This window comes from Diplodia corticola, assembly GCF_001883845.1.
Source record: "Diplodia corticola strain CBS 112549 chromosome Unknown scaffold2, whole genome shotgun sequence".
Lineage (NCBI taxonomy): Eukaryota > Fungi > Ascomycota > Dothideomycetes > Botryosphaeriales > Botryosphaeriaceae > Diplodia > Diplodia corticola.
In genome coordinates, this window is record NW_017971481.1 from 279,642 (window position 1) to 303,915 (window position 24,274).

At 58.0% G+C, this 24,274-nt stretch overlaps 10 protein-coding genes across 10 annotated transcripts; 9 read left to right on the forward strand and 1 right to left on the reverse strand.

Annotated features, from left to right (window-relative positions):
- Positions 1-465: 465 nt before the first annotated feature.
- Positions 466-976, forward strand: BKCO1_200089 (copper resistance protein crd2; the record flags this gene model as incomplete). Its single annotated transcript, XM_020272595.1, has 3 exons — positions 466-634; positions 759-851; positions 906-976. 3 exons carry the CDS (start codon positions 466-468, stop codon positions 974-976), a joined length of 333 nt encoding a protein of 110 aa, XP_020134792.1.
- Positions 977-1,722: 746 nt separating this feature from the next.
- BKCO1_200090 (ap-2 complex subunit alpha) lies at positions 1,723-4,654 on the forward strand (the record flags this gene model as incomplete). The annotated part of the gene is made up of 2 exons (XM_020272597.1): positions 1,723-4,434; positions 4,556-4,654. 2 exons carry the CDS (start codon positions 1,723-1,725, stop codon positions 4,652-4,654), a joined length of 2,811 nt encoding a protein of 936 aa, XP_020134963.1.
- A 1,681-nt stretch (positions 4,655-6,335) lies between these two features.
- BKCO1_200091 (rnapii degradation factor def1 protein) lies at positions 6,336-9,426 on the forward strand (the record flags this gene model as incomplete). The annotated part of the gene is made up of 2 exons (XM_020272598.1): positions 6,336-6,636; positions 6,701-9,426. The coding sequence occupies 2 exons, from the start codon at positions 6,336-6,338 to the stop codon at positions 9,424-9,426; spliced, it is 3,027 nt and encodes a 1,008-aa protein (XP_020134962.1).
- An 826-nt stretch (positions 9,427-10,252) lies between these two features.
- On the forward strand, positions 10,253-11,350 carry BKCO1_200092 (uncharacterized protein; the record flags this gene model as incomplete). The annotated part of the gene is made up of 1 exon (XM_020272599.1): positions 10,253-11,350. The coding sequence occupies one exon, from the start codon at positions 10,253-10,255 to the stop codon at positions 11,348-11,350; it is 1,098 nt and encodes a 365-aa protein (XP_020134961.1).
- Positions 11,351-11,957: 607 nt separating this feature from the next.
- On the forward strand, positions 11,958-12,824 carry BKCO1_200093 (uncharacterized protein; the record flags this gene model as incomplete). The annotated part of the gene is made up of 1 exon (XM_020272600.1): positions 11,958-12,824. One exon carries the CDS (start codon positions 11,958-11,960, stop codon positions 12,822-12,824), a length of 867 nt encoding a protein of 288 aa, XP_020134960.1.
- A 1,755-nt stretch (positions 12,825-14,579) lies between these two features.
- On the reverse strand, positions 14,580-16,093 carry BKCO1_200094 (fad dependent oxidoreductase superfamily; the record flags this gene model as incomplete). Its single annotated transcript, XM_020272601.1, has 6 exons — positions 14,580-14,677; positions 14,733-14,859; positions 14,912-15,300; positions 15,349-15,503; positions 15,556-15,865; positions 15,916-16,093. The coding sequence occupies 6 exons, from the start codon at positions 16,091-16,093 to the stop codon at positions 14,580-14,582; spliced, it is 1,257 nt and encodes a 418-aa protein (XP_020134959.1).
- Positions 16,094-16,506: 413 nt separating this feature from the next.
- BKCO1_200095 (short-chain dehydrogenase) lies at positions 16,507-17,450 on the forward strand (the record flags this gene model as incomplete). The annotated part of the gene is made up of 4 exons (XM_020272602.1): positions 16,507-16,552; positions 16,623-16,930; positions 16,982-17,352; positions 17,411-17,450. The coding sequence occupies 4 exons, from the start codon at positions 16,507-16,509 to the stop codon at positions 17,448-17,450; spliced, it is 765 nt and encodes a 254-aa protein (XP_020134958.1).
- Positions 17,451-18,788: 1,338 nt separating this feature from the next.
- Positions 18,789-19,501, forward strand: BKCO1_200096 (cbf nf-y family transcription; the record flags this gene model as incomplete). The annotated part of the gene is made up of 4 exons (XM_020272603.1): positions 18,789-18,810; positions 18,882-18,908; positions 19,058-19,317; positions 19,376-19,501. 4 exons carry the CDS (start codon positions 18,789-18,791, stop codon positions 19,499-19,501), a joined length of 435 nt encoding a protein of 144 aa, XP_020134957.1.
- Positions 19,502-20,181: 680 nt separating this feature from the next.
- BKCO1_200097 (vacuolar protein sorting protein 46) lies at positions 20,182-20,735 on the forward strand (the record flags this gene model as incomplete). The annotated part of the gene is made up of 2 exons (XM_020272604.1): positions 20,182-20,394; positions 20,472-20,735. The coding sequence occupies 2 exons, from the start codon at positions 20,182-20,184 to the stop codon at positions 20,733-20,735; spliced, it is 477 nt and encodes a 158-aa protein (XP_020134956.1).
- A 1,550-nt stretch (positions 20,736-22,285) lies between these two features.
- BKCO1_200098 (uncharacterized protein) lies at positions 22,286-23,059 on the forward strand (the record flags this gene model as incomplete). Its single annotated transcript, XM_020272605.1, has 1 exon — positions 22,286-23,059. One exon carries the CDS (start codon positions 22,286-22,288, stop codon positions 23,057-23,059), a length of 774 nt encoding a protein of 257 aa, XP_020134955.1.
- Between the last annotated feature and the right edge of the window lie 1,215 nt (positions 23,060-24,274).

Here is a 24,274-nt window from a genome sequence, read left to right on the forward strand (position 1 = left end):
TCGGGGTGGGGAACGGCCAAAGAAGCTGCGCAAGCCAGCAGGCTGGATTTTGGCGACGCGCCAAAACAGGGTAACAACGTACGAGTGGCACACAAGATGCGGCAACATGAGGGCCGGCTGGGCCAATGAGGATTCGGCTGATTAGGTCGGATTGACGAGGAACCTTGCAACGGGTGCCCGTGCAGTGGAGTGCCGTGAGGTCGGATGTCATCGAACGGCCGCATCACCCCCCGCTTATTATGGAGCGCTCCTGATTGGCTGGATTGGTGCCTACCATATCAGATGGCAGCATCAGATATTCGTCCTCCAGGATGCATAAAAGGACTCCCTTTGCTGCCTGTCTCCTCCTCATCTGCACCACCAGACTCAACTCAGCAAAACCGACGACCCCTCAGTCACCCACACAATCCCTCCTGCATTAATTAATTACTTCGTCTCACCACATCAACCCCACCAACCGCAACCATGTCTGCTCCCGTTGGCGCCGTTCCCTCGAGCTGCTGCAAGCGTGACGGTACCGGCTGCGTCTGCGCCAAGGAAGCCACTTGCTCGTGCGGCAAGCAGAAGGCCCTCCACTGCACCTGCGAGAAGGCCTCAACCGAGAACAAGGTCACTGGTGCCACCTGCTCCTGCGGTATGTCTCAGGCCCTGCCCCTCGGATCTCGGAGTGTCCTCCACGCCCCGCATCCAGCCCTAATATACCATGCCGTCCATGCCCCGCCGATATTGTGCTTTGATGCTGATTGTGCCGTCTACAGGCCAGCGTTCTGCCGGTGCATGCACCTGCAACCGCTCATCTGAGGAGAATACCGTGTCCGGCGACAAGTGCGCCTGCGGCAAGAGGTCTAGCAGTATGTGTGCCGCGCTCTGCTCATGCTTTCCACCACGCTGACAATTTCCCACAGCCTCCTGCACCTGCGCTGGCACTGAGGCCGGCCAGTCGGAGCTGGAGACCGATTTCACCACCAAGAAATAAGCACTCCATGCTTTGCTAGGTGTACTCGGTGTACTCGGTGTTTATGGCGGAGGCGGCCGGTGGTTTCGGAGCATGGGTACGGAGTTGGGTGGCGTTAAATGAGGTGCCGTTCTGGCATATATTTGGGCGCGGGTTTCAGGGTAGCCGGCGGCGGGCTGCCAGTCGGGGAATTTCCAATACATAGGCTTCAGACCAAGCAATGATACCAGTGCAAAAGCAACAAAGCGCGCAGGAGTCGGTGACGTGCTGAAGATGGCGGCGGCGGCGGCGGCGGCGGAGATCACTGGGGCCCACCCTCGATGATGATCGCCCCCGTCCGGGTCAACCTGGCTCCGGCTAAGCTCCATGGCAGGCAGCTCATGCTGCGACAGAGCCTCCTTGCGCCAGCCTGACGAAAATAATTCCGCGTCCATCGGCCTCGCGTCGCCCAGCCGCCTGCGCGTCGACCGCTCCCCATCTCGAGAGCACGCGCCTGTGCCCCACAGTCTCAGCGACTCGCCGGCCAGCTCATCCGCCCCTCACGCTCCTTACCTCCGCATACCTCCGCCGCAGCCCCCCTAGACGCTCCGCACGACGCGAATTTGCGACCGCCCGCGACCCTCTCGAGCCCACGAGCTGCAACCCCCTTGCCCTTCCGGCGGACCTCCGCCGCCCGCGAGGCGAAGTAGAGCGCGCCGAATTGGTCGGAGCCGAGACGATCCCATCCGCCCATTGCCCGCGGCACCCAACACCCCACCACATCCACCATGGCGTCCAACTCGAGCGGCGGCGGCGGCCTCTTCAGCCGCGGCAACTCCGGCCAGGCCAACTCGATGCGTGGCCTGGTCTCCTTCATTGCCGACCTGCGCAACGCCCGCGCGCGCGAGCTCGAGGAGAAGCGCATCAACAAGGAGCTGGCCAACATCCGCCAGAAGTTCAAGGACGGCGGCCTCAACGGCTACTCCAAGAAAAAATACGTCTGCAAGCTGTTGTACATCTACATCCTGGGCTGGAACGTCGACTTCGGCCACCTGGAGGCCGTCAACCTGATCAGCGCGAACAAGTACTCGGAGAAGCAGATCGGCTACCTGGCCGTCACGCTGTTCCTGCACGAGGAGCACGAGCTGCTGCATCTGGTCGTCAACAGCATACGCAAGGATCTTTTGGACCACAATGAGCTTTTCAACTGCCTCGCGCTGCACGCCATCGCCAACGTCGGCGGCAAGGAGATGGGTGAGGCCCTGAGCGCTGACGTCCACCGGCTGCTGATTTCCCCGGCGTCCAAGTCCTTCGTCAAGAAGAAGGCCGCTCTCACGCTCCTGCGCCTGTACCGGAAGTTCCCTGGAATCGTACAACAGGAATGGGCCGAGCGCATAATAGCATTAATGGATGATCCGGACATGGGTGTTGCTCTCTCGGTGACGTCTCTGGTGATGGCGCTGCTCCAGGACAACCCCCAACAGTACCGCGGAAGCTACATCAAGGCCGCCCACCGCCTGAAGAAGATTGTGGTCGACGCCGAGTGCGCAGTTGACTATCTTTACTACAAGGTCCCTTGTCCGTGGATCCAGGTCAAACTGCTCCGATTGCTCCAATATTACCCGCCCTCGGAGGACACGCACGTCCGTAATCTGATCCGTGAATCTCTGCAGCGTATCATGGACTCGGCCATGGAAATGCCAAAGAACGTACAGCAGAACAACGCTCAGAACGCCGTTCTTTTCGAGGCCATCAACCTCGTCATCCACCTGGACACGGAGCAGGATCTCATGGTGCAGATTTCCTCACGGCTGGGGAAATTCATCCAATCGCGAGAAACGAACGTGCGCTATCTGGGTCTGGAGGCCATGACCCATCTTGCAGCACGGGCAGAAACCTTGGATCCTATCAAGAAGCACCAAAGCATAATCATCGGGTCGTTGCGGGATAGGGACATTAGCGTTCGCCGGCAGGGCCTGGACCTGCTCTACAGCATGTGCGATTCCACTAACGCAGCCCCGATTGTTTCGGAGCTCTTGAAATACCTTCAAACGGCCGACTTCGCGATCAGAGAGGAGATGGTTCTCAAGATTGCCATCCTGACAGAGAAATACGCAACAGATGTCCAATGGTACGTGGACATCTCGCTGCGGCTAATCGCCATGGCCGGTGATCATGTCAGCGACGAGGTGTGGCAGCGTGTTATTCAAATCGTTACGAACAACGAGGAGCTCCAAGTCTACGCGGCGCAAAACATTCTTCAGTACGTCAAGGCCGAACACTGTCACGAGACGTTGGTCAAGATCGGTGGATACCTGCTTGGCGAATTCGGCCATTTGATCGCCGACAATAAGGGCTGCAGCCCGATTGAGCAATTCTACGCTCTGCGTGGAAAGATGATGGGCTGCTCGTCCAGCACCCGCGCCCTCATCCTCTCTTGCTTCGTCAAATTCATTAATCTGTTCCCCGAAATTAAACCGCAGCTTTTGCAGGTCTTCCAAGACTTCAGTCACACGTTGGATTCCGAACTTCAGCAAAGAGCGTGCGAGTACCTCGCTCTGGCAACTCTTCCGACAGATGACCTTCTCCGTACAGTCTGCGATGAGATGCCGCCATTCCCAGAACGTGCCTCGGCCCTTTTATCCCGCCTTCACCAGAAGCACGCCAATTCCAGCGACAAGAGAACTTGGGTTGTCGGTGGTAGGGACGCCAACACCGATCCCAAGGAGTTTATGTTGGTCCAAAACACGGGCCTCAAGCGGTCGTTTACCAATGCCTTGTCCAGCAACGGCACCCCCACAACACCGACCACGAACGGTGCAAACGGTTCGTCGAACGGAGCATCCGACCTTCTGGGTCTTGACATGCACCCCGATAGCGGCAAGGGTGCAAACCTTGCCAGTGCTGCGCATCTGAGTCCAGGCTGGGAGGTCGGGTACAACAAACTACTAATGAAGCCCGAAGGCGTGCTCTACGAAGATGTGCAACTCCAAATCGGCCTGCGTTCCGAGTACCGCGGCGAGCTGGGCTGCATCATTCTGTATTTCAGCAACAAGTCGTCATCTACGATGACGTCTTTCACAACAACATTAGACAACCGCTCAGCCGAAACCCTCAAATCGGACACGAAGTCGTTACCCGATACCACCATCCATCCAGAGGGCCAGACGCAGCAAATGATCATGTTCGAAGCAAAGCACGTGTTCGTGCATCCGCCAACAATTCGCATTTCCTACCTGTCGGGATCCTTGCAGGGGTTGACTCTGCAGCTCCCGGTCACGCTGCACAAGTACATGGAAGGCGCTCAGCTATCAGCCGATGACTTCTTCAAGCGCTGGAAGCAGATCGGTGGCGCGCCACGTGAGGCACAGAAAGTCTTTGGGCTTACCAGCAAGAACCGCATAACGAATGCGACCTACACCCGCAGGATCGTCGAAGGCTTCAAGTGGGGTGTCCTGGACGGCGTCGATCCCAACCAAAAGAACCTTGTTGGGGCGACGGTACTCCACACACACGACGGTGGCAGATTTGGTTGTTTGATGCGGTTGGAGCCGAACTTTGATACTCACGCAAGTAGAGTCGTTCCAAATTTGTTGATTATCGCTAACGATCTTATCACAGATGTACCGCCTTACCATCCGTGCTACTGATGAATCCGTTCCGGCAGTCTTGCTGAGCGCCATGGTCGAGCGACTTTCGCAGGGAATGGCCATGCACTGATCGGCGGTTAGGTCGGTACTTTTTTGTTTCTTCCTTCCACTTCCGCCTCGAGTTTTCTTCTTGACGAACACGTTTGCATTGCAAGGCGGGAAGCAACTACATTGTCGGTGGTAAGATTGGGAGGTGTCGGAGGGCTGGCCGGGAGCATCAAGGCCTGTAATCCTTCCATGTTCTTTTCTTCTCCAGGCAAATTACCCTATAGCTACGCGAGGAGCAGTAGGTCGCGCACCTCTGTTATACGTCTTCCTAGTTTCTGCTTCTATACGTGATATCACCTTTTTACTGCCGAGGGCGCTGTGGGCATTACGTGGTGAATCGATATACTCATACAGAAGCCGGTTCTTGTTTCAAAATTCCATAATTCTCTGTCTTTGTAGGTCTGTGAAGCAAAACGGGGAATAAACGGTTCCCCCCTGCAGTTCATCCATGACCGTTTACCTTGGAGGATTCTGTTGCACTGGACAAAAGTTGGATGTGGCGAGCGGCGGCTTTCCGGGCCTGCTTCTTACACGAAAGTCAGAGTGCCATGATACAGCATGCTGAAAGTGATGGTGACAGAGGCTTTGACGGCGGGCGTTCCAAGTTCCTAGGCGTGATGTGATGCTAAATTCATCGTCGTAGGAAGCATCCATGCTTTGGGGCACTAGACACAACAAGTTGCAGGCGGCTAGCATGGGGCTTCCGAACTTGGAAGCTGGTTGAAGCTCGCTTGAGCCGTCATCTGATCGGTGGTGCAAACGATTTCAATAAGTAGCGTGGCAACAATGCAAAACGATGAGTCAATGTAGCAGGGTCCCGAGCGGCGCAGCAACAAGCTGGGTGCGCGTTTGCCAGGCGCCTCGCAGCGCGAGCCAAATGGAGACGGCCTTGTGCGTGCGCGGTGGGCGCTGGCGGCACGGGGGGCGCGCGACGGCTGGTGGAGCAGCAGACCCCTGGACGGGCCGGCTGGAGGTGCATGGCGGCTGTGCACAACATGCGCGCAGCCAGGCTGGAGCGGCCAAGTAGGCGCGCTGAGGTGGGACGGCGGACTTGGATGCGGCGCGCTGGCCTGACGCTTGCGGTGCGCGGGCGGGCGATCGTTACCGGCTGACTGCGCACGTTACGGCGCGTTACGGCGCGTTACGGCGCGTTCTGGGGCGGGCACGCAATACAGCACCGTTCTCCGCGCGCGCCGCGTGTCGGACCGCGGCGTGAATTTTGGCCAGTGTGGGATGCGGTGGAGAACCAATGGAGATCGGCGCTGGCGTGCAAATTGGGGCGACGGCAGGCGCAGTCGTCGTGTGATGGCGTATTGGCCTTCGTTACGGGCGAGGGCTGAGGTTTACCGCCGGTTGTGGGCGTGCGCGGCGGATAAACCTTGCCTGTTCCAGCAGCTTTGGCTCTTGGGCGCTGCTCTCTCAAACTCCAGCGCAAACCACTGCATCACCTGCCTTCTTCAACGCTCCCACCGCTCCATGCTCCCCTTGCAGAGCCGCCCGGCCCACGCTTGATCCTCACTCTGCCTCCCTCCCCGAGCAGGCCTGACTCGGCTTGCACCTCCTCACCCCCGCCGCTGAAGGCACGCTCCAAACCTCGTCCGTCGTCATCGCGTCGACCGACCCAGCCCTTGCGGCTCCGACCATCCATCGACCTCCAGCCCCCCACTGCGTCCTGTGCAGCGCCCCGCTCACACCCATCCATAATGTCTGAAGTGCAATCACGGCCCTCAGCTCCTCGCGGCCGGAGCTCTGCCCGCGGCGCCCGCGGTGGCTACAGCTCCCGCGGCCCCAGGTCCCAGAAGCAGACCAACGGCGACCACCAAGGCGCAGGCCCATTCGACGCGTCCGCCGAGGAGGGCGAGCTCGCTCAGCTGAGGCAACAGTATGCCACCCAATTGGCGACCATCAGGGAGACTTTCCCCGACTGGACCGACCTCGACCTGCTGCTGGCTCTGCACGACAGCGACGGCGACCTTAACGTGGCCAGCGAGAGGATCCTAGAAGGTTGCTCTCACCTCTTCACCTAAGCCTTGCCGCTGCGCCATACTGACTACACTGGCGCCAATAGGACAAGTTTCTCAGTTCGCCGAAGTCAAGAAGAACGACCGCTCGCGCTCCAAGGTGAAGGACACCTCTGCAGTCGGCTCCGACGCAACTGCGACATCGATCTCCACACGCGGCAGAGGCCGTTTTGAGGGCACCCGCGGCGGCCGTGGCCGCGGAACTGAGCGTGGCAGAGGCGGCTTTCGGGGTGGTCGCGGCGGAGCGCATGCGGCGAACGGCTCGCGCTCTGGTGCTGGCGTTTCTGTCCCCACGACCGAGTCCTCTGCTTGGGACACCACTGCCGCAACCGCGGATGCAAACAATGCATGGGACACCGGCGCGCCTCCCAATTCAGGAGACGCGGGTGCAGATGGTGCGGAGGCCAAGCCTGCCGCCACGCCCGAGGCCGTGAAGAAGCCTGCTGCCCCACAAGAGCCCCCGAAGAAGACATGGGCCTCGATGTTTGCGAAGCCGAAGCCCGCACCTGCACCTCCCAAGCCTGCTGCCGTCGCCCCGCCGCCCGAACCCGCCGCTCCTGAACCCGCCGCCGAACCTGAGCCTACGAAGGAAATTGAGAAGGCCGTCGAGGCGGAAGAACTCCCGATACCTCCTGTCGCCGATGAAGCGCCTGCCGCAGAGACGTCCGCCGCTCCCGCAGAGCCTCCCGTTGTCACTCCTGAAGTTCCTGAACTTCCTTCCGCCCAGATTACCCCGTCGAAGGACGAGCTCACGAAAGAGAATGTCGAGAACCTGCCTGATCTTGCCGAACCTGCCCCTACCGGCACTGCTGCGAGCACCGTTGCTAGCGGCAGCGTTGTTGGCGTCGCGACGCCTTTGACTGGTGCTCAGCGCACACAGGCGGCGCGTCCCGGTCCCGCTATTGGAGGATTTGCTACTGTGGCGCAGAAGGCCACTGCTCCTCAGGGCCGCAGCTCCAGCTATCAGAGGAAGGTTCTGGACCAGCAAGAGGCGGTTGTCATGCCTGGTAACCATGCTGTGGACCGCGCTGCTGTGCAGTTTGGAAGCCTTGGCTTGAACGGCGATGCTGCACTTGACGTAGACGAGGACCGTGAGGAGGCCGAGACGCGTACGCAGCCCCCTCAGCACTCTCCCACCCAGCAGCCCAGGACCTCCCTTCCTCCTGCTCCTCGTCAGCCTACTGTTCCCAGCGAGTCGCAGGTTCAGGAATCCGTTCCAACCCCGAAGCCGGCTCCGGGTCTGCCTCCTGTGAACCAACAGCCTCAGCAACAATCGCCTGCCATTGGAGGCCAGGCTGCTCAGCCCTACAGCCAGTTCGGCCGCTATGGCCAGACTAACATCCAACCTGAGCCGGCCGGTCAAGCTCAGAAGCAGTACGATCCGTTTGGCGCGCCCGTTTCGCAGCCAAACCAGTTCGACAGCTTCCCGAGCCACACTCAACCCCAAAACGTTCAACAGCCTCAGGTTCCCTCTACTCTCGGAGGATTCTCCTCTGCCCCCAACGACTACAGCTCTTACTACACTTCTGATCAACAGAGAAACGCGTACCAGAATTACTACGGCGCTGGATATGGACAGCAAGCTGGTGGGAACCAACAGCAGGAAGTCAATGCACAGGAACAGAGGACCAGCAGTGGATTTGGTCCCGCAGGCGCAGACTCCGGTTTCCCCACCAGCCAATCGCAACAGGTAGGCAAAGACCCTTCAATTGATTTCAATACATCTCGAACGCGACGTTCTGGGGCGCGCACCAGCCTTGGATACTCTGGGTCCTCAGAGTATCCAGCTAGTCCGTGGAACCGGCACGCGCGTTTGAAGAGCGATGCCTCGGCTTTGTCGGGCTCGTTCAAACGATTGGAAGATCTATTATTGCCATCTAGCTCTCAATTAGTAGTACCTAACTTAGCATCGCAGAACCAGAGCCGCTACGGTGACGCTCAGAACAGCGGTCACAACACTCCCGTTCCTGCAATGGCTGCTCAGCACCATCCCGCAGCTCAGTCTCAGCACATGCACCAGCCCCATGGTCAGACTGGTCACACCGGCTACCCATACAGCCAGCACCCCTACTACAACACTCCGTACTATAACGCGTACATGAACCACTACGGCGGTGCTTATGGCGGCCAGGGCTACGGTGCTCCCTTCGGTAAGGGCATGTACGGCCAGCCCAACCACGGCTACGGTATGTCTCCTCAGACTACCTACGATGCTCACAGCTCCTCCCCCGCAAACGTGGGCGCGTTTGGCGCTTCCTCGATGCACGCTCGTGACAGTGCTCTCGGCGGTGGACTCGGCGACTATCGCGCCAGCTCGACCCAGCCCTCGCAGACTCAGCAACACACTGCTAGCAGTGGCGCATTCGGCGGCATGCCTGATGTTTTCGGCCGCAATCAGGGTGTCTTCCCCGGTCAGGCTCAGCCTTATGGCCAGCAGCAGTCGGCCTCTCAAGCTGGTGCTGAGGATGCACTCAAGCCTTTCGGTGACAAGGTGGGCTCCGGGCCGTCGCCGTCGTCGATCGGACAGCCTGGCCGTCCCGGGTCTGCCACGAACTCGGTTGGTCAGGGTGCTCAGTCTGGTCTGCCGCCGCCTCAGTCGCATCAGCAGGGCTTCGGCGCCTACCCCGGGTCTCAGTACGGACTGGGTGGGCTTGGGGGACACCAAGGCGGACAGGGCCACAGCGGTGGTTACGGTGGATACGGCGCAGGGTTCGGAAGCTATGGCAGCTACGGCCGCGGAGGCGGCTGGAGCGGCAACTATGGTGGTCATTAATTCAATGGCGTTCAAGGTTCACCCGGTTTCGAAAAAGCTTATCGCTCATGAGCACCTCAAGTGTGGATAACTGGAACAGACTGGGTCGCTCAAAGGGGGATCGGGTTGCTACATCGGGTTTCTCTTTTTCCTTTTCTCCAAATGGACACGAAAGCTGCGTTTTGAGATGATGAGTTCTTTGCCTGCGAGGGGGGGGAAAGCATGGTTTACACAATCTTATGGCGGGAGGGTTCTGTATTATCTAAAACTCGGCTCTCTTCAAAAGGTTCAATTCTTTCTCCGCTGTGTTTTCAAGTTTCCGTCATTTCTACTTTTCTTGTTTGGTGTTCAAACCTTATTTCTCTCATTCAAAAGGGGGTTAAGGGGCTCACTCACGATGGGAAGGTCTTCGACTTGAACGTGTGTTTTTGTTGCGTCGCAATGGTCGGTCAAAGCTCAGGATAAGCCGCTCCATCTAGGAGAGCGGGATCTGGATCTGAATGCATGGTGTTGAATGCAGTTGCGAGTGCGATTGAGTGTTGATCAACAATGAAAAAGGTGAATGTATGGGTGACACAGGCACAGGAACCGACAGCCGTTCGTCATGAGTCCTGACAAGGAGCTGCATCCATGGGACGATCGGAGGTGGGTCCCGTCGGAGAACAGCCAGCTTAACGCCGAACCCAAGGACAAGTTTCCCACGCGTCCAGCTCCCCCCCCTCCTTCCTGCTCCTTCCCTGCTCCCTGACACACCCAAAACAAAACACAAAAAGCAACGCCTCCTCGGTCTGTCCGGCCTGTTCCGCCTCAACCACACATCACATCTCGCGGTCCAAACCGCAACGCAATGGTGCGCAAACCCGCCAAACAAGGCGGCGGCGGCGCCAAAGCCAAAGCCGCTGCCGCTGCCACAGCCTCTCCTTCTCCGCCGGCCATCCCCCCTCCGCCCTTTTCCCGCGCCCCCGAACTCGAGCCCTTCCTGTCGACCCTCGACCGCGAGAAGGTGTACCTCACGCACGTCGACACGCACCCGATCGAGTTCAAGCAGCGCATCTTCACGATCCCGGCGGCGCTCAACGCGGCCATCGTGGCGCTGCTGGCGTGGCGGGCGTACGCGGCGCTGCCGACGTACTGGGCGCTGCTGCTGGCCGCGCTCGGCAACCACACGGAATACGCGGTGCGGCGCGACGCGGCGACGTGGGGCGAGCTGGCGCGCATCGCGCTGCGGCGCGGCGCCCTGTTCCTCGGCGACTACGCGCTCGTCTTCGTGCTGGGCAGCTGGCCGTGGAACTTCTTCGTCGGCAACGGGCCCCAGGGCGACACGGGCAACCCGTGCGCGTGGCGGTGGGCGATTGGCGGGTTCCGCGAGCGCGAGATCTACATCAGGGAGAGCAGGGGGTGGGGCGTCAAGGAGCTGCTGGGCGAGGAGGGGGAGATGGCGGCGAGCGAGGAGAGCCCGTTGTTCAAGATGCGGATCCTGCCGGCCATCGATCGGCGCTTCATCCGCGAGAAGACGGGGTCGCTGATGGTGGATGCCAACTGGGACCTCGACTACGAGGCCATGGCCAGGGCGCACCGGGCGGTGGACAAGGGGGAGATCGCGGAGCAGAAGTTCGAGAAGAGCGTGTGGGTGTATGGCGGGGAGCCGGTGGGCTGGTGCGTGTGGGAGGTGTACCGCCTGGATGGCGACGGCGCCGAGGCCGAGGGCAGGAAGAAGATCGTCGCGTTCAAGGACCGGCTCACGGCGCTGGGCAAGGAGAGCCTGTTCTTCCGCTGGATCGAGCTCATCCAGTACGAGAGCAGCCAGCCCGGCGGCTTCACGCCCGCGCGCCAGCAGGACGCTGTCAACAAGGCAAAGGAGCTCTTCGAGATGCAGGGCGTGGATTTTGAGCGGTTCATCGACGACGTCGGCGGGCTGGATGGAATCCCTGGCTTGGGCCGGTGAGTCGAGAGCTACAGGGACGATTGCACCGGAAACATACAAGGTCCGCCTCTGAACGGGAGGTCTGTTCGAAAAGCTCAATTATGGATGGAGGCCAAGAGCCAGCCAAGTGCCGAGACTAAGACCGGACTCCCCGAATTCCTGAAAGGGAAAGGTGCGCAGCAGTACCATTGAGCAGTCGACTTAGTGCGAACGGACGAAGGGGGGGATACTGGTTGGATGCGTGGACACATGTTCTGCGTCGGACGCGTCAAAAAGAAACGAAATCAGCGCCATACATTCGAAATCCTATAGCGAAACGCCCAATGTCATGTTCAGCTAAAGGTAGCAAGGGCTATCACTAAGGATGCTTGTGCTGAGGTAATGGGCGGTGCAAAGAAAGGCGCGCCACGGCAGGCGCCATGCCGGAAATGGTAACTCATCATATGACTTTCATTGATCTACCGGACCCTGTCCCCGCTACTTCGCAACGTCGGCCGCCCCTTGCATGCCAGACACTCGTTATAGGTAGAAGCACCTCAGCCAAGCGGAACCCGAGCATGTGGATACGGTTGTTCTAGGACGCCAGAAATCGACCGACCAACCACATTGGAACAAACTCGTTGCCGCAATGGATTCCTCCACCACCCAAGCCGCCGACTCGTTCACCGACAACCTTCCGCCCCAGCCCTCGCCGTTCTTCCGGCTTCCGCGCGAGCTGCGCGACTGGGTCTACGCCTATGTCTTCACGGACAAGGCCGGGCTGCGGTACGAGTACGGCACGGCGCGGCTGCTGGGCAGCAGCCCGCACTTTTGGGCGCTGCGCTCCACGTGCCGGCAGGCGCGCCAGGAGACGGTCGACTTCGCCTTCCGCCACAACGACATCGTCTTCGACAACCTGGGCGGCCGCCGCATCGCCCGGCCCAACTACCGCAAGTACTTCAACCGCTGGGACACCGAGTACAGCGAGGAGGACCCCAGCGACCCGGCCCGCGACGCCATCGCCAAGCCCGTCGTCGACCGCGTGCAGAGCTTCCTGTCGCGCGTGCCCAGCGCGCCCCAGCGCGCTCTGCTGCGCGGCTTCACTGTCGTCGAGCTGCGCCCGCTCGAGCACATCTCGGCCCTGCTCGACGCCTTCGACGCCCACGCCCTGCCCGACGTCACGCTGACCGTCACGCTCGTCCCCAGCGTCCTCGGCACCTACCAGTTCGACGACAAGTTCCCGCGCGCCCTCGAGCGCCTCTTCGTCAAGCGCTGGTTCCGCGCCAGCCGCCACACGGTGCGCGTCCGCCTCGACCCGGGCTTCGACGGCCTCGAGGACTGGATCCGCACCGAGTTCCCCACGGCGAGCAACGCCCCCGTCCAGCTGGCCTTGCTGCGGCAGCTCAGGGACCTGCAGAGGCTGACGGCCGCTCTGAACGCCTTGAAGAAGGTCGACGGCGATGGAGACGATCTGACGCTGGAGTATCTGCCGACCAGCTTCCTGCTGCTGAGTTGAAGTCGTCGTGCACGAGGTTGGGGTGAGTACGGAATCTTTACTTTTTTTTCTTGCGCCATGTTTGTTTGTTAGACGCTCTTGCCTTGCCCTTTTCCAAGTCTTTTTTTTTTTTTTGGACGCAGGCTCCGGACGTTCAGATCTCAATCTCGCTGCGGTCAGCGGATCCTGTCAACTGCGCGCGCAAGAAGTCAATACATTCAAATTTTCCGTACCTCGTCGAGATTCTCCCTCTAGACAACTTGGGCCTGCCCCGCGACATCATCTCTCCCTTCAATTTCAACCAAGACGCTCCGCGCGGCGATGCAATTTAAGCGGGCCAGCATGGATCATCCATCCCTCTTGGTCTTCTGGGGGCCGTCACGGCGTTTTTGGCACTCCCGCGTCACCACCAATGCACATGTTTGCTTTTTCAAAAAGGTCTTCCGGCTGGCTGGCGCCGCTTGGATCCCCAACGCTCTTGCCCCTGCTTCGATTCAGTGGCTGTGGGCGATCGCTCGTTGAGGAACGGTCCTGTCAGAGGCTAAGAGACGCTGGGTAGATACAGCCTCCCGTCTCACATGCAGATGATGGCGGAAAATACGGGGTTGTTAATGCGTCAGACTGAGGACATGACGTCTGAGCCTTGCGTCTACAGGACGCAGCGATCAGGGGTTGATTGGCGGGGGAATGAGACAGACAGGCAGGTCATGAAGAAGATCAAGAAGTCAGGATTGCACTTTTGAGATGGAAAAGAGATGAAAAGCATGGGGCGTTCTGATGCATAGACCTTGAGATTTCTACGTGTAGAATTGAGAATCTGGCATATTGCACCATGGATGTGCTCTTCGATATTACGAAAGTTTCTCTATAAAAAGGGAAAAAAACAAATTCACTATAGGCCCTGGATCATAACAAAGCCCCGTTCGCATACGTTCCTTAGCTTTGGGACAGCATGCAGTTGCACGGAAAGAAAAGGTCAAACTCTGGCGCGATGCCTGGCAACGCGGTCGTCTAGCCAACGATGTGCGTGGACCTCGCCACTGTACCTTGTGAGGCGAGTCCATTGTCAAATAATGTTCCAGATTCGCAGCTCCTGTTGAACAATGTGCGTTTGTACTCGTGCTGTGAATCCTCATAGCTTTTCCATTATTCAATTATTGGGAACACAGTGGGTTGCAAAACGGTCGAGCCTTCGGTGCTCCGCAAAGGAAGCTACACGGGCAATTGAGCAGACATCCGGACGTGGATGAGAATTTAGAAGCGGTACGAGATCGTCTAGACACAGAATTCCGCCACTCACGTAAGTCGGGAACAGCATCGCGACGAAGGAGATATAAGTGAGTTCAATTCTTTCGCAAGCCAATGTGGGGATATCGTGAGAGCGGTTCATGATGATCTTTGCGATAGAGGCAAAAAGGGTCTGCTCACCATCGAGTTTCGGGTCTTCGGCTTGTTGAGCAAAGATGGAAATTATGACTTTTCTGGAATAACGCCGTCCTATCTATCTGTGCCGTTCCCTTCATGCAAATGCAAGTTCCTACCTAAATGGGGTCATGTGTGGAGTAAAACCATCCAGAGAAAAAAAAAAGAGCAATACTTAATACATGTGCGCCGAAATGATATCGTTCGTGTGTCGTTAGAGCTTATAGCCAGTAGCTGACGAGGTCTGTCCGGTGAATGCTACCCTCGTTTTCATAGACCCACGATGTGCGCGGTTGTTGCCGTAGGATATTGCATGGCTGCACGTGCTTGTGTTGATGCTGTACGATTATAGAATCAAACGGGCAAAGCCAGCGCCTTGATGTTCACGGAGGTTGGTTTGCCGCACATCAACTCCGTCATGACTAAGCCGGTGCCGAGGGATTGGGAGATTCCTGGATTCTGGTCAACAGATTGGCCTCAGGGGAGGGGCAAGCAGAAAGTCCATACCCCATGCGCCATGGCCAGCAGCGACGAAGACGCCACCTTTGCTGCCACCTAGAGTCTGGATGCCAAGCTTCATATCCGGGACTCGAGAAATGATAGGTCTGCCACTGGAGGTAACAGGGCGGTAACACTAGGCAAAAGTAAGAAACAGACTCTGACAGGCAGATTGGGATTCTCCTCACCAGTCCTTCTCTCAGAATCTCAAGGTCGTCTTTGTCCGGTAAGCCGCACATAGTGGCCGCAACATCTTTCAGCTGCTTCATGGCCTCATCCTTGGCCTTCACCTCCGAGGCAAGCTCAGGCAGAGGGATCTGGGTTGTGTTGAGTCCGGCGATGTAGATCTCTCCAGTAAGTCTGCTGAAAAGCTCAGGCGAGAAGCCGAGGGTATCGGTGGCGAAGATGGCGTGGCAGCCCAGATCCTCCTGTTCCTTGGTCCATCGGGGCGAGCGGAGGAGGAGTGAGTGGCCGGCGAGGGGCGAAATTGGTATCCGAACGTTGGTTTTGGGGAACAAGGTGTTGAAAACCCTCGGGGTCCAGGCGCCGGCAGTAACGACAAGACGGGCACAGGGGACTTCTCGCGGTTAGTGAGGTGCAAAGACGAACGAATGGGGTTCCTTACTCTCCACCTCCATGCCAGTCTCAATGGCAACGCGAACTGCGCTCATCAGCCCCTTCTCGTCTCTCGAGACGCCGACTGCCTTTGCCGGGTGGTGGAGATGGACGCCCCGCTCGCGGCACGCATCCAGAAGGAAGGCACACATGCGCTTGGGATCGCTGCCGGGGATCAGCTTCAGGCCGCGCCAGCAAGGCAGCGACAAAAACTCACATCTGAGCAGTGCTCGCGTCCTGGCTGATGACCTCGAGGCTGCTGTTGGGCTCAAGATTCAACCACGCGGGGCCCTGGCCTTTTTCGAAGTGGTCCTGGCCGCCGGCAGCTTTGGCGCGGCTGGTGCCATTGCTCAGCCAGTCCTCTCCGCTGCCAAGCACCGCCTCTTCGCTGTTGTCGGGGTCCTGGCTGAGGGAGGTGCCAATGCTCAGGCAGTAGCCCCATTTGCTGCGGCCGTCGTGCTGCTCGGCGAGCTCCTTGTGCAGGCGGAACGAAAGGGCGCCCAGCGGCGCAACAGAGGGCGCAAACCCTGGCGCAGCGTCAGCTCGAGCTCGCGCGGAACGTGTGGGGAGAGCGCACAGTCTTCGGCGAGGAAGCCGCCGGCGAGGCCCGAGGCAGAGCAGAACAGCTCGGCGGCGGACTCGACGATGTGGATGGAGGCGGGGTCGACATCGGCGGCGTGGGCGAGATAGTAGGCGGTCGAGAGGCCGATGATGCCGGCGCCGAGGATGACGGTCTGGGTCGGGGGGCTGGCCATGCTGGGGCAGGGAATGCGACGGCGGGTCGGCGGAGGAGTGGTGTCGTTGGGCGCGGGTTCGGCCTGCCTGCCTGGGATTTATGTACGCAGGCAGGCGGCATCGTCGTGTGCGGCTGCTTCAGTCAAGCAAAATATCATACGATCCGTCCCGGCGGCGGGCGTTGTGAAAGGCGCGCCAAACCCCACATCGCCATGACGTCCGCCTGCACCCCTCGCACACTTACCGCAGATCCACTCCAGCGCCACCGGCAGGAAAAAAAAAGGCGGGTCGCCTCGGGACGAGGCTTCTTTCTCGGGCCTGTGGTTGTTGCCGTCTTCTCGTCCTCGCGTGCCCCGCCGTGCCGCCGTCCTGCGCCCGCCGTCCTGTCCTGACCTTGTGTCCTCCCAACCCCGAACACCAGTCGAACCACCCAATGGCCGCCGCGGGGAAAGTCATTATTGTCACCGGCGCCTCCCGGGGTACGCCGCCGGCCCTCTCCCCGTGCATGTGCCCGCGGCCTACTGACGCATCTCGGCCCGCGCTTGACAGGCATCGGGCTCGCCGTTAGCCACTTCCTGCTGCAGCGCCAATGCAGGCTCGTCGTTGTCGCCCGAAGCAAGGAGCCCCTCGAGCGTTTGCGCGCTGAGCACCCGGAACAGGTGCAGCTCCTGTCAGGAGACCTCTCCGACTTTTCCATCGGCAAACAGGCTGCCGATCTCGCTCTCAAGCACTGGAACCGCCTGGACGGGCTCGTCGTGAACCACGGTGTGCTCGAGCCCGTGAAGAAGATCTGTGACACGGAGCCCGACGAGTGGAGGGCTGCCTTTGATGTCAACGTCTTCTCCGCCATTGCCCTGGTACTGTGTCGCCGTGCCCGCCGCCACCGCCCGTTCTGACTGCTGCTGTAGATCAAGGCCGCCCTGCCAGCCCTGCGCGCCTCCAACGGCCGCATTGTCCTGGTCTCCTCTGGCGCTGCTGCACACTCGTACACGGCCTGGGGTGCCTATGGTGCATCAAAAGCCGTGCTCAATCACTTGGCCGAGACATTGGCTGCCGAAGAGCCTGACGTTACTACCGTCTCCATCCGTCCCGGTACGGTTGATACGGCTATGCAGGACAACATCCGGGCCACTCATCACAAACACATGGACCCGAAGGACGCAGAGAAATTTCTTGGTTTGCCAGCTAACGGTAAATTGCTCCGTCCTGACCAGCCGGGCAACGTCATGGCCCGACTGGTTCTCGACGCCCCCAAGGAGCTGAACGGCCAATTCCTCAAGTAGGTGCTCCCATGCATTACCTCCCCCACCCACTTCGTACTGACGACATCCCGGCAGCTGGAACGACAAGGAGCTGTCTGCATTCCAGGACGCGTGAAGGTCCTATCAAGAGCCTGAAGCTGGCCAGGGCGTTAGCCAAACTGTCTTGTTCCTACGTTGATACGATAGAAAAATAGAAATTGGTTTATCTCAGGCGAAAGATGAAAAGGCTCGACACGTTCTCGACATAGGGATTTTACCCCCTCCGTCTTAGCATGGAATGTGATCTTGTGTCATCACAGGAAGGGGATAGAACAACGAAAAGGGCACACCAACGTACCAGTGCTGAACATGTCGTTCAAATAAGCTCCTGCCAACATACTAGGTCCGTGGGTCAGTCACCATCGCATGCACTGCGCCGGTTGGGCCACGGCAACGACGACTCGTTCAGGTCATCAGTCAAGATTAGATCCTCATGCAAAGTCGGAAACTGATAGTACTCTATGAATTCCGATCATCATTTGGAGTGGCGTGACGTGGCTGATGTGAGAGATCGGGGTTGCCTACCTGCAGCGCGTCCGATAGTCAGGGATAAACGGCGCTGTGCACCCGAATTTGGAGAATGCGGGTCGCTGTGCAGCTGATCATACGATCAAGCGGGGTGGCGCCATGCTTGATGATCCCGTCGGAGAATCATGCGGGAGCGGCCTGACCGTCGCCCGCTCTGGGGTCCCGCAATGGGGGGAAGCTCCCGTGCGCTCGCTCTGGCCCGGCTCACATGTTCTGCCGCATCTGAGACAGACGCCCTGTGTACCCCTGCATGAGTCGCTTCGCTCTCCTATAGACGAGACGCGAGCTAGCGTGTGCATACGCCGCCCGTAAGGCAGCTATTAAGCCGTCCGACGCGTCACTTGCGTCGGGACGCGGCTCGCTCGCTCTGACGGTGCCATGATGGAGAAACTCAGTGGAGTCTGGCCTACAAAGTCTTTGGAGCGTTAGCAGGCGTTCGCAAGCCAGCGAGACGGAAAGGAAGCTGTGTTTGGATTTTCTCAGATAGTCCGTTTGGCTAGGACAGGTAATCACCACAATGTTGGTCTGATAGGGGCGACACGAATGTTCATCTTCGAAAAGGGCGGGTGTTAGAAAAGAGCAGTCGACTTACCATGGTGCAAAGCGCCGCGCCGAAACGGTGTGCGGCTCTTGTTGTTGGCGGTGGAAGCGAAGAAAGAAAAAAGTTTCCCAAGGTATTTGAGCAGCGCTCGGAAGCAGAGCTTCGCCGAGGCCGGCGCGGTCCGTGCGGCGGCCGAGCTAGGATGAAGCGTCAGCTCTGCTCTAACATTTAAAGAATGCCAAACGACCGCGACCATGTTTTGTGAGGGCAGCATTGGCCGCGAACCCCAGCCTCCTCTCCCGCCTTTTGCCCCGACGCCACCCTGATATCCTGCGCAAACGAGCCATGTCGGACCGCGAGTTTGGAGGTGCGTCGCAACCACCCAGGCTGCCGTGTCGCAATGTGAAGCCGCCGACCACGCGCTGACTCCGCCCGCAGGCAACGATGAGCTTTCGCTTCCGAAAGGTATGCGGACCTTCTCCCTGATCCCATGCGACCTGCGCCCGTACACCGCCCCAGCCCGCCGTATTCGCCGGCTCGGGCAGCCCCGAGGAGGGGATGCCCAAGCACCCCGCGTCAAGCTCGTTTTGGGACCGCGCTGACCGCGAACAAAGCCACCGTCCAGAAGATTATCAACGAGATCCTTGCAAATGACCCGGGCGTCAGCTTCGCCAAGGAAACGCGCGATCTCTTGATCGAGTGCTGCGTTGAGTTCATCACCATGATTTCCTCCGAGGCCAACGACATCGCCGAGAAGGAAGCGAAGAAGACGATCGCATGTGAACACGTCAAGGCTGCGCTGGAGGACTTCGGCTTTGGGAACTACGTCGAGGACATCATGCAGGTCGCGGCGGACCAGCGCAAGCAGCAGATGGTGGGTACCCCGAGCAAGCCCGACGGCAAGGCGAGGCGCGCTAACGCCGCGTTTCCAGAACCGCGAGAAGAAGCAGAGCAAGATCGAGCAGAGCGGCCTGAGCGAGGAGGAGCTGATCAGGCAGCAGCAAGAGCTCTTCCGGTCGGCCACGGACAAGTTCAACTCGGGACCGCACGAGGCGTAAGGTGTCTCTGAGCTTTGACTATGGCGTTGTGGAAAGGCGTTTTGGCGTTGCAGGCTGCGGAATGGGTGGGATTGCATGGAAGGACTGGGACAGCGGGCAGACGACGAGCTTGGGCACGATGTCATGGCTGTGAAAACGTTACTTTGAGCACAATGAAGAGCGAGAGCTATGGAGCAGCATGCAAGCGCGAGCGGCTGGCTAGGTGCTGGTGCGTGGCTCCGGGCCGCACGCGCGCAGGTAGTATGACGTTTCGCGAAGCGAGCAACCTAGAGGGCGGCGGTGCCGAGGCGCTGCCCTCCGGCGCCGCTCTATCAGCCAGCAAGTCTTCCACACCACTGCTCCCACCACAAACCTCGTGAATCCACCTCACCTCCCTTTCGCCGTCTTCCGCGATTTACCGCAACCATGTCTGGCCTCGAGAAAGCGCTGTTCAACCTCAAGGCGTGTCACACTCGTCCCCGCATTCGCGCCCCGCGCTAACAGTGCCCGCGCACGCAGTTCACCACGAAGCAGCTCAATAGACAAGCCGCGAAGGCCGGTAAAGATGAGACCGCCGAGAAAGCGAAGCTCGAAAAAGTGCGTTCCCCGCGTTGCACGATCCACCGGCGCAGGACCGTCTGCCCGCAGTCCTCCTCCAGAAACACCGACGACTGACACACGGATTCGGGTGCAAACAGGCGATGAAGGCGGGCCATAACGACATCGCCAAGATATACGCGCAAAACGCTATAAGGAAGCAGAACGAAAAGCTCAACCTGCTGCGCCTGGCCTCGCGCATCGATGCCGTCAGCAGCAGAGTACAAACGGCGGTGACGATGCGCCAGGTAACGGGCAGCATGGCGAACGTGGTCAAGGGCATGGACTCGGCCATGAAGACTATGGACCTCGATAAGGTATATACTTACCCAAACACTACCGAGTCGTTGCTGGGGCACGGCCATCTGACAAAAGCATTTCCGCCACGAATTAGATATCCGCAGTCATGGACAAGTTCGAGACGCAGTTCGAGGATCTCGACGTCGCGACCGCATACTACGAGAACGCCACCTCCTCGGCCACGGCCGTCGGCACGCCGCAGGAGGATGTCGACCGCCTGATGGCGCAGGCCGCGGACAAGGCGGGAGTCGAGCTTAACCAGGAGCTCGAGGGCGCGACGCCTGCCAAGACGAAGGTTGGACCTTCCGAGGAGATGGAGGACGGCCTGAACGAGCGTCTCCGGGCTCTCAGGAACTGAAGACAGGCGGCGATGCCGTGCGATACCTACACGAGCGAAGGGATGGGCACTGACCGGAGTTCAAGGCGTTTTTTTTGGGCTTCAATGTTGCGGGTCATCGGGTGATGGACACGAACGAGTAGATATACTCCAGTGGGATTCGATGGGTGGCAAAGGCTCACAAATTGCCAATCTTGCACGCTAGAATGTTGCTGCTCCGCTCAGGGTTGATCTTTTGTGCTGAGTGCATGCAAGGATGAGGGCAAGATTCATCCCAAGCAGTGACATGCATTTCTTCCCGAGCCTTAGTCTGGTTCAAAGACAATTCAACCCTATCACACTGTATAACCCCCCCTCTCGCATCCTTTGTCCCATTTCTTTGTTGTTCAACAAATTCGCCTCACTTCTCAATATGGAGCTTGAAGAGCAATGTCAACCTTGTATTGCTAGCCCTTCTGCATTGCAAAAGCTGTTGCTGATAGACATGCTCCCCCTAGTGTACCTGAAGGATATCAAGCGCCCGATGGGCTAACTTTGCTTCGTAAAAGATGGCGGACTGGAAAAGAGCCACTTGTGTTTTTATGGGCATCTTCACGTTAAAGAAATAGTGGGGTACAAGAAATTCATTCTCCTTTGTCCCGTGGAGGATGTTACAGTCTTGCTGCGTTCACAGCGGAATTGAAGATCAAATTGAAGACACGGATTTTGAAGTTGTATAGGAATATCTAGGTACAGCCTACCTGCTTATATATGCGGTGCTACATCCGTCTTTGGGCAGGTTTAGGGAGATCGGCTTTGTATACCATTTAACGTGAGGAAATACTACAATATCGCACCTCTCGATGTTGCTCCTTGAGCTATGGATTAGCTGTTTAAGGATACTAGGTTTGTTCCGTGGTACATTAATGGTGAACTTGAAAGTTTGAACAACCCGTCTAGTCAATCTGCTATAGAGGATAGGAAGTTACTGCTTGTTGTTGACATGTTACATCCTAAATGCTCGGCGCATATATCACGCGTATAGATCCTGACCATTAATCGGACACTAATTAACAAGCTTACTACTCTAAGTAGCAGCGTAAAGTAGCCAGCGCACCAAAAACGCGTCTAAATGTTAAGTTTAGAGTCGGGAGACCCGGAGATGGAAGCATACATTAGTGATACAGCAATGGAGATGTTAGAGCACACGCGAGCATATTCCTCTCTTATAGATTTCAATTACGTGAGTGAGAAATGGGGAGTTTATGCTAAATATATAAAGGCATGGAAACATTAATCATCAATGATATATTGACTCTGAAGGTAGTCACTATTTACAAAGATAGAGAGAATATGGCGCCGATTCCGTCCTAATGGTGTAGCCGGAGCCGCTCTCTTTGTTCTACAAAGATAACATCCGCCTTTACGCGTATAAATAAAACCTCGACAAAATGCATTGTACGAGACCACCTTTGTTTCGGTATGAAAGCGCCATCTGGTACAGCGTCCTATAAGATGGCACGTAGGTTGTAGATATCAGGAACTCATTTCATCCAGTCTCCAGTTTCATCCAGTCTCCGATCACTTCGAACATGGCCGGGAAGCAGCCCCCAACACCTGAGAATTTCTTCCGTGTATGGACCCAGGAGGTGAAACCGGAAAAAATCCCCAAGGAAAAGCAGGATGTCTGCAGCATTTGTATGGAGGGGTTCGGCATGCCAAATGCAGACGGCAAGATTGAGAAGCCACTAATCCAGCTCCGCAAATGCGGACATATCGTGGGACGCGATTGCCTTTTAATCTGGCTTTCGTCAACCCCAAAGAAGGAATGCCCGGTCTGCCGGACCAGCCTGTACTCGATTAAAAAAACGAAAATGGCTTACGTCACGCTCGACGACGAGGAGAGTGATTTCATGCGGAAAAAGACTCTCAAGTTCAATTCCGACGCAGCCGCTAAGTACCAATCCCTAGCGATCAAGCTCTGCGAGGAGAAGCAGTGGCCGGAGAGTTTGCAGATGCCACAAGAAGCGTATGAAGGCATGCAACTCGGCATTGCTGCGGTCGGGTGCTGGTTAGGCCATAACAATCACAAGCCCTATCAGTTTGCCGAGCTCGAGCACTTGCTAATGATTGCCGCAGCAACAATCCAAAGGGCTGGCCAAGTATCCTCTCAAGAGGAAATGTGGACCAGACTGTCGCACATCAAGTCTGCTGATGCCTCTTCTGTCGCAGAAGCCTGGGCGAAGATTCCAGGCGAGCAGACTGGCCTTCTGACCCAGCGCTATACTCTGATCTTCGTGCAGACGGCTCTGTTGCACTTTGCTCTCCCTACTCGCCACATCAGTAACCTTATGTCTCTCGCGTAAAGCAATTTGTAGAAGTTAAGCAGACGCGTACAGGAACAATGAAGATATGGAATATAAGATTGCATGCCCATTAGCTATTTGAATAACAAGCCTGGGCAATACAGGCTTGCTGCTAAACGCACTTTACGATGCGCTGAAGAAGGCCCGAGTTGTCCGGAGGCCTTAAGCATCGGATAAGCTGTGCAGCTCGTAAGGCGCAATATGGATCAACGGTTAGTATTGACTCCAACTTCGTCGGTCTGTGCTCTAGCCCACGTGTTCAATGAAGAAATCGCGCAGAAAGAGCCCGACAGACCCTCCGTGTCGGCACTGAGGGCGAGCTCTGTTTGCTCATGGCTGGGGGCGACGATGGAAGCATAGTCGAAGCCTCGGTAAGGGCGTGGCTGTACGACCCTAGTGCCGTCAACAACGTCTCAGTGAGAGCCCATGCTCTCTCAACACGTTTCAGTGATTAGACGGCGCGTCATTGAGGTTGATGGCCACTTCGACTCTACGCCGAGAAGATATTCCAGTCTTTCCGGGCCAGGTAAGCTTTCTCGTTGCCACAGCAGGGATGGATGGCACGGAAGCGGCGACGCTTGAAGGAGCGGCGGCGCAACAATAGTGTGCGCTGATCACACTGTCGAGGCATCTGGCCGGCTCGGAAGGATGGCATAGGGAGTGTGATGATGCGCAGGGATTCGGACGCTTCGTCCTGATGGGAGGAAGGGAGGGTTATCGACGCCTCTGTGCCTCGCTTACTCTGGCTGGGCAGATGCTTGGACATTTGGATGCGCTTGCTTATCCCAAGTATGAGCCCATGACGATCAAGCATTAGCCCAGCGCGCGCGGGCTCGGAATGGTGATAGACGCAGGCTGCATGCGGTGAGGGCTCCTGATGCCATCTGCTCGACGACTGGGCCGTATCTAGCCCCTGAAACGGGCGACAGTGAGAGTACTGTGTAGTACGGACTGCAGCAGGTGTTCGTCGGAAGTCGGCACGCGCAGAACGAGTGCGCCAAGTCGAGACGGCATTTGGAACTTGCACACACAGGGCGCAAGCGCCGGGCAGACGAGCGTGTCATTGGAAGCCTTGGAAGAAAGTCACCGGGCTGGTCCAAGCATGCATCCAGGCGCGTTCTGGGTCGGCCGCCAAGCACGAGTGGAGTTTGGCTTCGCTGCCCGTGCGAGGCGAGTGAGGCTGACAAGGCGGCGTCCGTGTCGCGCGTCAACAAC